General features: G+C 39.6%; 1 protein-coding gene across 1 annotated transcript in view; it reads right to left on the bottom strand.

Annotated features, from left to right (window-relative positions):
• Window positions 1–13,086, bottom strand: part of LOC132112360 (gamma-2-syntrophin-like) — a 79,234-nt gene that overhangs the window by 20,536 nt on the left and 45,612 nt on the right. Inside the window, exons 11-14 of the mRNA XM_059519802.1 lie at window positions 8,568–8,606; window positions 8,188–8,304; window positions 5,524–5,595; window positions 4,403–4,612 (exon numbers count right to left, since the gene is read on the bottom strand). Of these exons, the coding sequence (XP_059375785.1) occupies window positions 4,403–4,612; window positions 5,524–5,595; window positions 8,188–8,304; window positions 8,568–8,606 (438 nt within the window). The remainder of the gene's footprint in view (window positions 1–4,402; window positions 4,613–5,523; window positions 5,596–8,187; window positions 8,305–8,567; window positions 8,607–13,086) is intronic.

The following is a 13,086-nucleotide window of genomic DNA, read 5'->3' as shown; positions in this document are numbered from 1 at the left end:
CGAGGTAATTTAACGGCTCAGTGAGGAGAGGACTCACAGAAAAGACTCTTCAGAGGAATTTAATTAAAGCAGTAATAACATTTGAAACACACGAATCAGACACAGATGCGCTCCTGCTCTCCTTCAGTGCTGACAGATGCAGAAATCAATGCTTCACTTGTCATATACTGCTTTCTGAGTGTTTTATTTCTTTTTAAAGCCTTCTTTAAAGCCTGATGGACAGGATATATATTTTAAATTAAGAGCCTCTTCTTGTTACCATAATGCAAAAAGTGCACAGCATTGCTTTAATATTATTACTGTAACGCATTACTGAAGATGATAATTCTATTACATACAGCAAATGCTGCTATATGATACTGTGCCTAAACAGAATGGTTTTTACTATTGCATGATCGTTTATTTGTGTCCTTTGAGATTTTTAAAGACTGTCTGTTCAAGTTTCAGCATGCTGCAAAATTAGCTAGATCAAGGAATTTTTCTGATTTAATTGCCACACATCTTCATAGGCCTAAGATTTTATATCTTAAAATCGTGGCCTGGGGAAGTCGTGGCCTGGTGGTTAGAGAATCGGACTCCCAATCGAAAGGTTGTGAGTTCGAGTCCCGGGCCGGCAGGAATTGTGGGTGGGGGGAGTGCATGTACAGTTCTCTCTCCACCTTCAATACCACGACTTAGGTGCCCTTGAGCAAGGCACCGAACCCCCAACTGCTCCCCGGGCGCCGCAGCATAAATGGCTGCCCACTGCTCCGGGTGTGTGTTCACAGTGTGTGTGTGTTCACTGCTCTGTGTGTGTGCACTTCGGATGGGTTAAATGCAGAGCACAAATTCTGAGTATGGGTCACCATACTTGGCCGAATGTCACTTCACTTCACTATATACCACGATTAATTCAATAATTAATCCAAGTTGCCAATTTCATGGGGAACACTCAGCTGAACTTTGTGAGGAAATGGTAACATTTTTTTCTGACAAAGTGATAGCCATCCGTTCTTCCTTCACTTTACAGTTCCCAGATCTGACTTTGAAATCATTGGCTACACCGGTATGCTTTTAAAGTTTTCAACATGTTTCTTTAAAGGATCTGGGTGATCTGGTCAACCAAATGAAAATAACTTCCACCTCACTTGATGTCCTTCCTTCAGAGATTATAAAAGCATCTTTCTCTGAAATTGGCCCCAGTATCCAAGTGTTGATAAATTCATCTTTAGATGCTGGGTTAGTGCCAAATTGTTTTAAGCAAGCTGTTGTTCAACCATTGCTTAAGAAACAGGGTTTGGATGAGGGTTCTTTAAATAATTATCGCACTGTCTCTAAGCTGTCTTTCTTGTCAAAGTTGTTAGAAAAAGTTGTGCAATCACAAAATATCCTGTTTTTAAATTCAGCAAATTTATTGGAACCTTTCCAATCTGGCTTCACTGCTTATCATAGCACAGAGTCTGCTTTGTTAAAGGTATCTAATGATATTTTACTTGCAGTTGATGCTGGTAAAAATGCTGTTTTAATGCTACTATATCTTACAGCTGCATTTGATACTGTTGATCATGATGTACTTCTTTGGCGTTTAGACCATTTGATTGGTATCAAGGGTACTGCCTTACAGTGGTTCACTTCATATCTTGTAGACAAGTCCTTCTCTGTATCATTGGGCAAATTTTTCTCTTCTTCATTCCCTATTATTAGTGGTGTCCCTCAGGGTTCCATTTTGGGCCCGCTCCTTTTTAACTTATATATGCTTTCATTAGGGAATTTTATTAGAGGGCACCATGTTTAATTTTATCTATACGCTGATGATACCCTGTTGTATATCCCATTGAAAGCTGCTGATTCCATTCAACAGTTGTTGGACTGTCTTGATGATGTCAAGAAATGGTTAAAAAATAACTTTCTCCAAATGAATGAAGCCAAAACTGAAATTATTGTTTTTGGTCCCCCGAAATTGAGAAACGGGCTTATTAAGGAACTTGGCAATCATTTCCCCTCAGTCCAGGTCAGGAACCTAGGTGTCATCTTAGACTCTGAATTATGCTTAACCAAGCAAATAAATTTGGTTGTTAAAAATAGTTTTTATCTACTACGGATTGTTTCTAAACTTAAATCATTCTTGTCGTTTCAAGACTTGGAGAAGGTCATTCATGCTTTAATCACATCGCGTTTAGATTATTGCTACTCCTTGTATTTGGGCCTTCCTCAGTTAACCATTTCTCACCTCCAGATGGTTCAAAATGCAGCTGCAAGGATGTTAACCAGAGCAAAGAAATTTGACCATGTCACCCCAATCTTAACATCGCTCCATTGGCTCCCAGTCCATTTCAGAATTCAGTTTAAAATTATTTTGTTTGTTTTTGTGAAGTGAAGTGAAATTCAGAATTCGTGCTCTTCATTTAACCCATCCAAAGTGCACACAAACAGCAGTGAAAACACACACACACACACACACACACACACACACACACTATTATCATTTTTAAAAAGAGGCTGAAAACATATATTTTCTCCCAGGCGTTTTAATCTAATCTTAGTACTGTGTTTTTAGTATATTGTCTTTCATGTTGTTTTATTCTTATTTTATTTTTATTTATTATTATCGCTTTTTTTAATACTCTGTTCAGCACTTTGGTCAGCTACACCGTGTTTAAATGTGCTATATAAATACAATTTACTTACTATTGTATTATAGTAATCAGAATAATGCAATAAAACCTCATTAAAACTTAGAATTGTGAGATATAAATATGCAATTCCAAATAAGATATATAAACTCACAATTATCTGAAAAAGATCTAAAATGTAAGAAATAAACTCAAAATTCTGAGAAAAAAAAAGTAAAAAAATGTAAGATATAAACTGGCAATTCTGAGAAAAAGTTCAAATAGTGAGAAATAAACATGCAATTCTGAGAAAAAAGTACAAAATATAAAAGGTAAACTCGAAATTCTGAGAAAAAAAGTCCAAAAATGTAAGATATAAATTCACAAAACTGAGAAAAAGTTCAAATAGTGAGATAAAAACTGCAAATTCTGAGAAATAAATGTCAAAATGCAACATATAAACATGCAATTCTAAGAAAAAAGTAGAAAACAATCTGAGATAGAGACACACAATTTTTAGAAATAAGTCCAATATCTAATATATAAGCTTGCAATTCTAAGAAAAAAAGCCCAAATGGTGAGATATAAACTCCAATTAATTTCATAATTTCATATGTATGTTTATTTTTTAAATACATATTTAGTATGATTTATGCATGTATAATGTATATATGTACAAAAGGTGTAGAGTGTAGTAGAAACACTACTAAATTGCCCCTAGCAATAATTTTTATCAAACAATGCAATATATGTGACCCCGGGGCACAAAAGCAGTCTTAAGTCGCTGGGGTATATTTGTAGCAATAGCAAAAAAGAAAAAAAAAGAAAAAAAAAAATATAAAAAAATTATATATAAAAAAAATTATGCCAAAAATCATTAGGGATATTAAGTGAAGTTCATGTTCCATGAAGATATCTGTAAATTTCCTACTGTAAATATATCAAAACTTATTTTTTGATTAGTGATATGCATTGCTAAGAACTTCATTTGGACAACTTTAAAGATGATTTTCTCAGTATTTCAAAAAATCATATCTCAGACAAATATTGTCCTCCTAAAAAACTGTGGGACGGTTATTTATTCAGCTTTCAGACAATGTATAAATCTCAATTTTGAAAAATTGACCCTGGTTTTGTTGTCCAGGGACACATGTGTGTGTGTGTAACCACTGTTGTTGTAACTTCGGCCGCATCTGAAATAGCTCAGACCATTGATATTAGCTGAGAAGTGAACACATGAGGAGCCAAAGTTTTTAAAACATACGAGCACAGTTCAGATAAATGATAATGCTTACCCAGTTTATCCAGACATTGCCTTTTAATGTTTTTCAAGGGTGTAGAGACACTATGGCATGTCTATACCAAAATCAGCCACTACTAAATTGTCCCTAGCAATAATTGTGATCAGACAATTACATGTCTGTAGTTATGTATACCCCAACAAGGCCAAAATCAAACCTACACCGTACCATACAATACAGTAATATTATACGTGAGATATAAACTCTAGATAAAAAGACTAAAAGGTAAAACAGAAAAGTGCAATTCTGAGGGAGAAAAGTCTAAATTATAAGATATAAACTGAAAAAGTGAAGTAAGCATTGCACACAATGAAATCCATCACAGACCATCTTATTCATGACATGCCCTTCAAGGACATGATAAAATGCCATTTGGAAATTTTTTCACAAAAATACTGGCAGAGCAACATTTTTAAGCGGAGAACATCATCAAATACTCTGTATACATACATATTAAGAATAAAGCAATAAAAGCCCTTCTCAAATGATGTTTTGTAGGTTTGCGCTCACCCGGACTCTCTGCACCTCCATGAAGACGGCTCTCTGGAAGGCCTTCTCCCACAGCACCAGCTCTGAGCCCAGCTCCACGCTGTAGCAGAAGCTCTGGCCGTGACCCACCAGCACACTGAAGCAGAAGGGTTCACTGTCCCGCAGCTCACCGTCCTGCTGGAGCCCCAGATACAGCCTGCTCTGTATCCAGCAGTCTTCAGCTATCCACAGCTAGACCAAAGCAAGACAGACACAGTGACTGTTCCAAGCTTGTTTGCTTTCTATATAACTACAAATATAAATATACACTACTGGTCAAAGGTTTGGGCTCAGTACGAATTTTGTAATGTTTTTTTTTTTTCTCGGCTCACCAAGGCTGCATTTATTTGATCAAAAATATATTAAAAACAGTTAATATTATTACAATTTAAAACAGCTGTTTTCTATGTAAATATCTGCTAGTCTACAATTTATTTCTGTGATCCACAGCTGAATTTTCAGCATAATTTCTCCAGTCTTCAGTGTCACATGATCTTCAGAAATCATGAAAATATGCATAAACACTTATTATGTTGAAAACAATTGTTCTGTTGAGTATATATGCGTAAACTGCGATACTTTGTTTTATGGGTTCTTTAATGACTAGAAAGTTAAAAAAGAGCATTTATTTGAAATAGAAATCAACTTTTGAAACATTATACATTTATATCCTGTCACTTTTGATCAATTTAATGCATCCTTGCTCAATAAAAGTATTAATTTCTTCAAAAAAGAAATTCAAGTCCAAATTCGTTTTGTGTTGGGGCAGAGTAAATACAAATTCTTGGTCATCAAAAGAAATAAATAAAATATAATAAATAAATATGTCAAGGTGAGAACATTATCAAATAGTCTAATATATGCATATTTGTTATATAATTTTTCATATAAATAAATAAATTTGAATATGTATTTATTTTTTACAACAAAATGTGAAAAGAAATATTTTATTTATTTAGGATAATGTGCACTGATGAAGTACAATAAGAGTAGGAATATGATTTAGCAACATGCGTTTTGATTTCGTGTTGACTTTAAATGACAAACAAAACAAACACAGAGCACTCAGCATCGACTGATAAAAGCCACACATGTGTTCGTACCTTATGAACCTTAAAGAGAACCTCACAGAGGTGAAAACTAGCCTCTGCTTGAGCCCAGTCTGATGCCAAGATCTGATACAAAAACACAAAAAGAAATCTCACTGTCACACATCCATGATTAGAGAGGATACAGCCGCTTACTGCGGTCCCCTTGCAGTGGGTTAAAGGAGTAGTTCACCCGAAAATGAACATTTGCTGAAAATGTGCTCACTCTCAGGCCATCCAAGATTAGGATGAGTTTGTTTCTTCATCAGATTTGGAGAAATGTAGCATTGCATCAGTGTCTCATCAATGCATGCTCTGCAGTGTTTTTTTTTTTTTTTTTTTTACAGAAGTAAGTGTTATTATAGATTATAGACCCGGATTTTAGTTGAAAATTGATGGACTGGAGTGCTGTGGATTATTGTTGATGTTTTTATCAGCTGTTTGGACTCTCATTCTGTGGCTCCTATTCACTGCAGAACATCCATCACTAAGCAAGTGATGCAATGCTACATTTCTTCAAATCTGATGACTATTGAAACTATATCTAATCTTGGATGACCTGAGGGTGAGCACATTTTTCAGCTACTGTTCATTTTCGGTGAACTACTCCTTTAAGAAAGCAAGTGCACAATTGTAAGGTATACGGATCAACACTCCAATCTTTCAACACAATGCATTGCAGAGATTCTACTGATTCATTATTTCACTCCACTGTTTTTGAAAACTAGTCATTTGTTATATTTTTTTGCCCTCGGAAATAGATTATACGCTGAAATTCCTATTAAAATTCATGCGTATGAAAAAGTTTGCAGTAATTACCTCTTCATGACCTACAGAGACATAAGGCTTATTTAACAGTCTGTTCTCTCTAAAGCAGCACAGACGTAAATCTGAAACATAATGAGATGCTAATGAATATGCTGAATGTCTCTCTAGGCTTTAAGGCATGTTAAATGCTATGTTTCCTTAGATTTCTCCCTTTATTAATGCAGTAATGCACATTTTATGAAATGGCGAGAAATATCATCACAGCGTTATTTCGGTCACAAAATTGATCAAAACCACTTACAATAACATGAATGCAGCCGTAACAGAGTCATGTAGAGGACGACGCTGGAGTCAAGCTAATTGCATTAGAAAGTACTAACACTGAAATAACACATAAAAAAACAGTTCCAACACAAAGTGCAGGGCTGTATTTATATAATAACTGATGAAACCTGTGTCTTCAGGCTGAATGGCAAAGATAAAACATTTGTCACCAATAACGTATGTGTGCGAGGCCACCGCGGTAATGGCTTCTCCTCGCCACAGTCCATTAGAAAGTAATAGATTGATTATATATAATTAGAATGGATGTCCTGAATCTCAGGTTTGTCCCAGTCTGCAACAGGAGGGAAGACACATGCACTATTTTATTTCTGCAGTAATGAAGTGCACTAGTGTTTGAAATGTGTTTCACATTCTATTTAGGGTTCCCACACTGATCAAAGAATTTCCACGGCTTTTCCAGAAGGATTCAAAAAAAAATATATATATAGGGATTGGTCAGTCAGATGACTATGGAAGTTTCTCAGGATTCAGATTTGATTCTGTTTCTTTTCAAAATTAAGAGTTGCAGAATTGCAAAAAAAAAAAAAATAATAAAATAGAATAGAATTGTATGATAAAAATTCGCAGTTACCTTTTTTTCAGAAAAGGGAGTTTGAGATGTTCAAATCACAATTGCAAGAGAAAAACTGTTCAATCTGCAATTCTAAAGTAAAAAGTAAGAATTGTGAGGTAAAAAGTCGCCATTAACAATTTTTTTTTTTTTTTATTCCATGATGGAAGCAAGCTTCCACTGATTAAAAAAATTAATAAAATTCAGATGAAATTATTAATAAAATTAATTATTTTCATAATTTCATATGTATGTTTATTTTTTTAAATACATATTTAGTATGATTTATGCATGTATAATGTATATATGTACAAAAGGTGTAGAGTGTAGTAGAAACACTACTAAATTGGCCCTAGCAATAATTTTTATCAAACAATGCAATATATGTGACCCCGGGGCACAAAAGCAGTCTTAAGTCGCTGGGGTATATTTGTAGCAATAGCAAAAAAGAAAAAAAAAGAAAAAAAAAAATATAAAAAAATTATATATAAAAAAAAATTATGCCAAAAATCATTAGGGATATTAAGTGAAGTTCATGTTCCATGAAGATATCTGTAAATTTCCTACTGTAAATATATCAAAACTTAATTTTTGATTAGTGATATGCACAGCTAAGAACTTCATTTGGACAGCTTTAAAGATGATTTTCTCAGTATTTCAAATAACAGACCATTGATATTAGCTGAGATGTGAACACATGAGGAGCCAAAGTTTTTAAAACATACGAGCACAGTTCAGATAAATGATAATGCTTACCCAGTTTATCCAGACATTGCCTTTTAATGTTTTTCAAGGGTGTAGAGACACTATGGCATGTCTATACCAATATCAGCCACTACTAAATTGTCCCTAGCAATAATTTTGATCAGACAATTACATGTCTGTAGTTATGTATACCCCAACAAGGCCAAAATCAAACCTACACCCTATAATACAGTAATATTGCATAGCATGCCATTTCTCCAGAGTGTGTGTGTGTGTCTGTGTGTGTGTTTGTACCACGTGCATGATCTTACAGGAGGACTCCTGAAGACGAGGAGAGAAGATCCTCTCAGCGCCAGGAACCTGCAGCTGTGAAGGAGCTCGACGTCGCCGCCCTGCAGGTGTTCACACACCCAGCCCATGTGGACAATCTGAGGAGAAACCGCCAGCACAAGAAAACATTCTGTGCATGCTCAGACTCTCCTTTGCCGTAAATATGGTTGAATTACTCTCTGAATTATTAATCATAATGCAACAGAGAGCCAGAGGTCATGACACGATCACTGTGAGATGTATTATTTTCCTGATTATGACATCTCTCTCATACTGTAATGGTGAAATATGACGAGGGAGCACAACAGCGATATTACTTTCTTATGATTTAGATGAATATGTCACTGTACAAATAACCCACCTGATCATCAGGAGAACAGTATTTATTTGCCGTTTTTATCTGAAAGGAACAAAAACATTTACAAATCAATAACAGTATCGATACTTATTTAAATTTAATTGTATACTTTTGTACACTTCACAGATGTAAATTATATTAAAAAAATATTATAATAATGATATGATTATGAACATAAGTATTATGTATTTATTATTTTAGCAGAAAACTTTACAATTAAAAACAATAAGTTTTATTATAATATGATTAATATTAAAAACTTAAACGTGTTCACTTTTGTGCACTTTAAAGATTTACATCACAATAAAAAAACTATTTGTATTCTGTACAAATCATTCTGTAGGCTACATAATAATGGTGAAAGACTGCTGACTTGACAGTTGTCCAAAAGACGACCATCGACACCTTGCACAAGGAGGGCAAGACACAAAAGGTCATTGAAAAAGAGTGGACTGCAGCTGGAGTCAGTGCTTCAAGAACCACTACGCACAGACGCATGCAAGACATGGGTTTCAGCTGTCGCACTCCTGGTGTCAAGCCACTCTTGAACAACAGACAGCATCAGAAGCGTCTCGCTTCAGAAAGGACTGAACTGCTGCTGAGTTCTCTGAAGTTATGTTCTCTGATGAAAGTAAATTTTGCATTTCCTTTTGGAAATCAGGGTCCCAGAGTCTGGAGGAAGAGAGGAGAGGCACACAATCCACGTTTCTTGAGGTCCAGTGTAAAGTTTCCACAGTCAGTGATGGTTTGGGGTGCCATGTCATCTGCTGGTGTTGGTCCACTGTGTTTTCTGAGGTCCAAGGTCAACACAGCCATATACCAGGAAGTTTTAGAGCACTTCATGGGTCCTGCTGCTGACCAACTTTATGGAGATGCAGATTTCATTTTCAAACAAGACTTGGCACCTGCACACAGAGCCAAAGCTTCCAGTACCTGGTTTAAGGACCTTGGTATCCCTGTTCTTAATTGGCCAGCAAACTCGCCTGACCTTAACACCATAGAAAATCAATGGGGTATTGTGAAGAGGAAGATGTGATATGCCAGAACCAAGAATGCAGAAGAGCTGAAGACCACTATCAGAGCAACCTGGGCTCTCATAACACCTGAGCAGTGCCACAGACTGATCGACTCCATGCCACGCCGCATTGCTGCAGTAATTCAGACAAAAGGAGCCCCAACTAAGTATTGAGTGCTGTACATGCTCATACTTTTCATGCTCATAACTTTCAGTTGACCAAGATTTCTAAAAATCCTTTCTTTGTATTGGTCTTAAGTAATATTCTGATTTTCTGAGATACTGAATTTGGGATTTTCCTTAGTTGTCAGTTATAATAATCAAATTGAAAGAAATAAACATTAGAAATATATCAGTCTGTGTGTAATGAATGAATATAATATACAAGTTTCACTTTTTGAATGGAAATTGTGAAATAAATCAACTTTTTGATGATATTCTAAATATATGACCATATATGAATTAGAAAAAGTATTAAAAATGTGTTTTTATTTACTCATTCATTTTAGCTTGTTGCCAGGAAAATGCAAATGATTATTATAATATTATTATTATAAATAAATGAATTTATGTATTTAATACGTAAAATTGCACTGTTATTATAATGATACAAAGTACATATGTAATGCAAATTACATATTTACTTATTCATTTTATTTAGTTGATAAATATTTCTAGAAAAATACAAATAATTATATTATAACATGTTCATTATAAACTGATTTATTTTTTTTTTACTTTATTTTTACTTAAGGAATAAAAATTAACTATGGAAATATTATATTATTATTATGATTAAAACAACAATTATTAGTTAAAAGTTATATATATATATATAACTCCCCTCCTTGAACTGCCACCTTAACGTGGTGGAGGGGTTTGAGTACCCGAATGACCCTAGGAGCTATGTTGTCCGGGGCTATATGCCCCTGGTAGGGTCTCCCAAGGCTAACAGGTCCTAGGCGACGGGTCAGAATAAGAGCGGTTCAGAACCCCCTTATGAGAAGACTAAATCTAAGGACCGTGATGCGCCCGGTATGGCGCAGCCGGGGCCCCACCCTGGAGCCAGGCCCGGGGTTGGGGCTCGTATGCGAGCGCCTGGTGGCCGGGCCTCTCCCCACGGGGTCCGGCCGGGCTCAGCCCCGAAGGAGCAACGTGGGGTCGCCTTCCCGTGGGCTCACACCTACAGGAGGGACCGTAAGGGGCCGGTGCTTAGACAATCGGGCGGCAGTCGAAGGCGGGGGCCTCGACAGCCCGATCCCTGGACACGGAAACTAGCTCTAGGGACGTGGAACGTCACCTCACTGGCGGGGAAGGAGCCCGAGATTGTGCGTGAGGTTGAGAGGTTCCGACTAGCGATAGTCGGGCTCACCTCTATGCACAGCTTGGGCTCTGGAACCACACTCCTCGAGAGAGGATGGACTCTTCACCACTCTGGAGTTGCCCATGGTGAGAGGCGGCGGGCTGGTGTGGGTTTGCTTATATTCCCCCAGCTCAGCTGCCATGTGTTGGAGTTTACCCCGGTGAACGAGAGGGTCGCTTCCCTGCACCTTCGGGTCGGGGATAGGTCTCTCACTGTCGTTTGTGCCTACGGGCCGAACGGCAGTGCAGAGTACCCGGCCTTCTTGGAGTCTCTGGGAGGGGTGCTGGAAAGTGCTCCGACTGGGGACTCCGTCGTTTTACTGGGGGACTTCAACGCCCACGTGGGCAACGACAGTGACACCTGGAGGGGCGTGATTGGGAGGAACGGCCCCCCTGATCTGAACCCGAGCGGTGTTCAGTTATTGGACTTCTGTGCTAGTTACAGCTTGTCCATAACGAACACCATGTTCAAGCATAAGGGTGTCCATCAGTAAACGTGGCACCAGGACACCCTAGGCCGTAGGTCGATGATCGACTTTGTGGTCGTTTCATCCGACCTCCGGCCGTATGTCTTGGACACTCGGGTGAAGAGAGGGGCGGAGCTGTCAACCGATCACCACCTGGTGGTGAGTTGGATCCGATGGCGGGGGAGGAAGCTGGACAGACTCGGCAGACCCAAATGTACTGTGAGGGTCTGCTGGGAACGTTTGGCCGAGTCTCCTGTCAGAGAGATCTTCAACTCCCACCTCCGGCAGAGCTTCGACCGGATCCCGAGGGAGGCTGGAGATATTGAGACCGAGTGGACCATGTTCTCCACCTCCATTGTCGAAGCGGCCGCTCGGAGCTGTGGCCGTAAGGTTTCCGGTGCCTGTCGAGGTGGCAATCCCCGAACCCGGTGGTGGACACCGGAAGTAAGGGATGCCGTCAAGCTGAAGAAGGAGTCCTATCAGGCCTGGTTGGGTTGTGGGACTCCTGAGGCAGCTGACAGGTACCGGCAGGCCAAGTGGACTACAGCCCGGGTGGTTGTGGAGGCAAAAACCCGGGCCTGGGAGGAGTTCGGTGAGGCCATGGAGGAGGACTATCGGTCAGCCTCGAAGAGATTCTGGCAAACCATCCGGCGCCTCAGGAGAGGGAAGCAGTGCCCTACCAATGCTGTTTACAGTAGAGGTGGGGAGCTGTTGACCTCAACTGGGGATGTCGTTGGACGGTGGAAGGAATACTTCAAGGATCTCCTCAATCCCGCTGTCACGTCTTCCAATAGAGGAAGCAGAGGCTGAAGGCTCGGATGTGGACTCGTCCATCACCCAAGCTGAAGTCACCGAGGTAGTCAAGAAACTCCTCGGTGGCAAGGCACCGGGGGTGGATGAGATCCGCCCTGAGTACCTCAAGTCTCTGGATGTTGTGGGGCTGTCTTGGCTGACACGCCTCTGCAGCATCGCGTGGCAGTCGGGGACGGTGCCTCTGGGATGGCAGACGGGGGTGGTGGTCCCTCTTTTTAAGAAGGGGGACCGGAGGGTGTGTTCCAACTACAGGGGGATCACACTTCTCAGCCTCCCTGGGAAAGTCTATGCCAGGGTACTGGAGAGGAGAATCCGGCCGATAGTAGAACCTCGGATTCAGGAGGAACAGTGTGGTTTTCGTCCAGGCCGTGGAACACTGGACCAGCTCTATACCCTCTACAGGGTGCTGGAGGGTTCATGGGAGTTTGCCCAACCAGTCCACATGTGCTTTGTGGATTTGGAGAAGGCATTCGACTGTGTCCCTCGCGGCGGCCTGTGGAGGGTGCTCCGGGAGTATGGGGTCCGGGGCCCTTTGCTAAGGGCTATCCGGTCCCTGTACGACCGGAGCAGGAGCTTGGTTCGTATTGCCAGCAGTAAGTCAGACTTGTTCCCGGTGCGTGTTGGACTCCGGCAGGGCTGCCCTTTGTCGCCGGTTCTGTTCATGATTTTTATGGACAGAATTTCTAGGCGCAGCCAGGGGCCGGAGGGGGTCAGGTTTGGTGACAACACGATTTCGTCTCTGCTCTTTGCGGATGATGTTGTCGTGTTGGCCTCATCAAGCCAGGACCTTCAGCATGCACTGGGACGGTTTGCAGCCGAGTGTGAAGCGGCTGGGATGAGAATCAGCACCTCCAAATCCGAGGCC

Source organism: Carassius carassius, chromosome 32 (genome assembly GCF_963082965.1).
Source record: "Carassius carassius chromosome 32, fCarCar2.1, whole genome shotgun sequence".
NCBI lineage: Eukaryota > Metazoa > Chordata > Actinopteri > Cypriniformes > Cyprinidae > Carassius > Carassius carassius.
The sequence above is the reverse complement of the archived record's forward strand: the minus strand, read 5'-3'. Positions and strand labels throughout refer to the sequence as shown.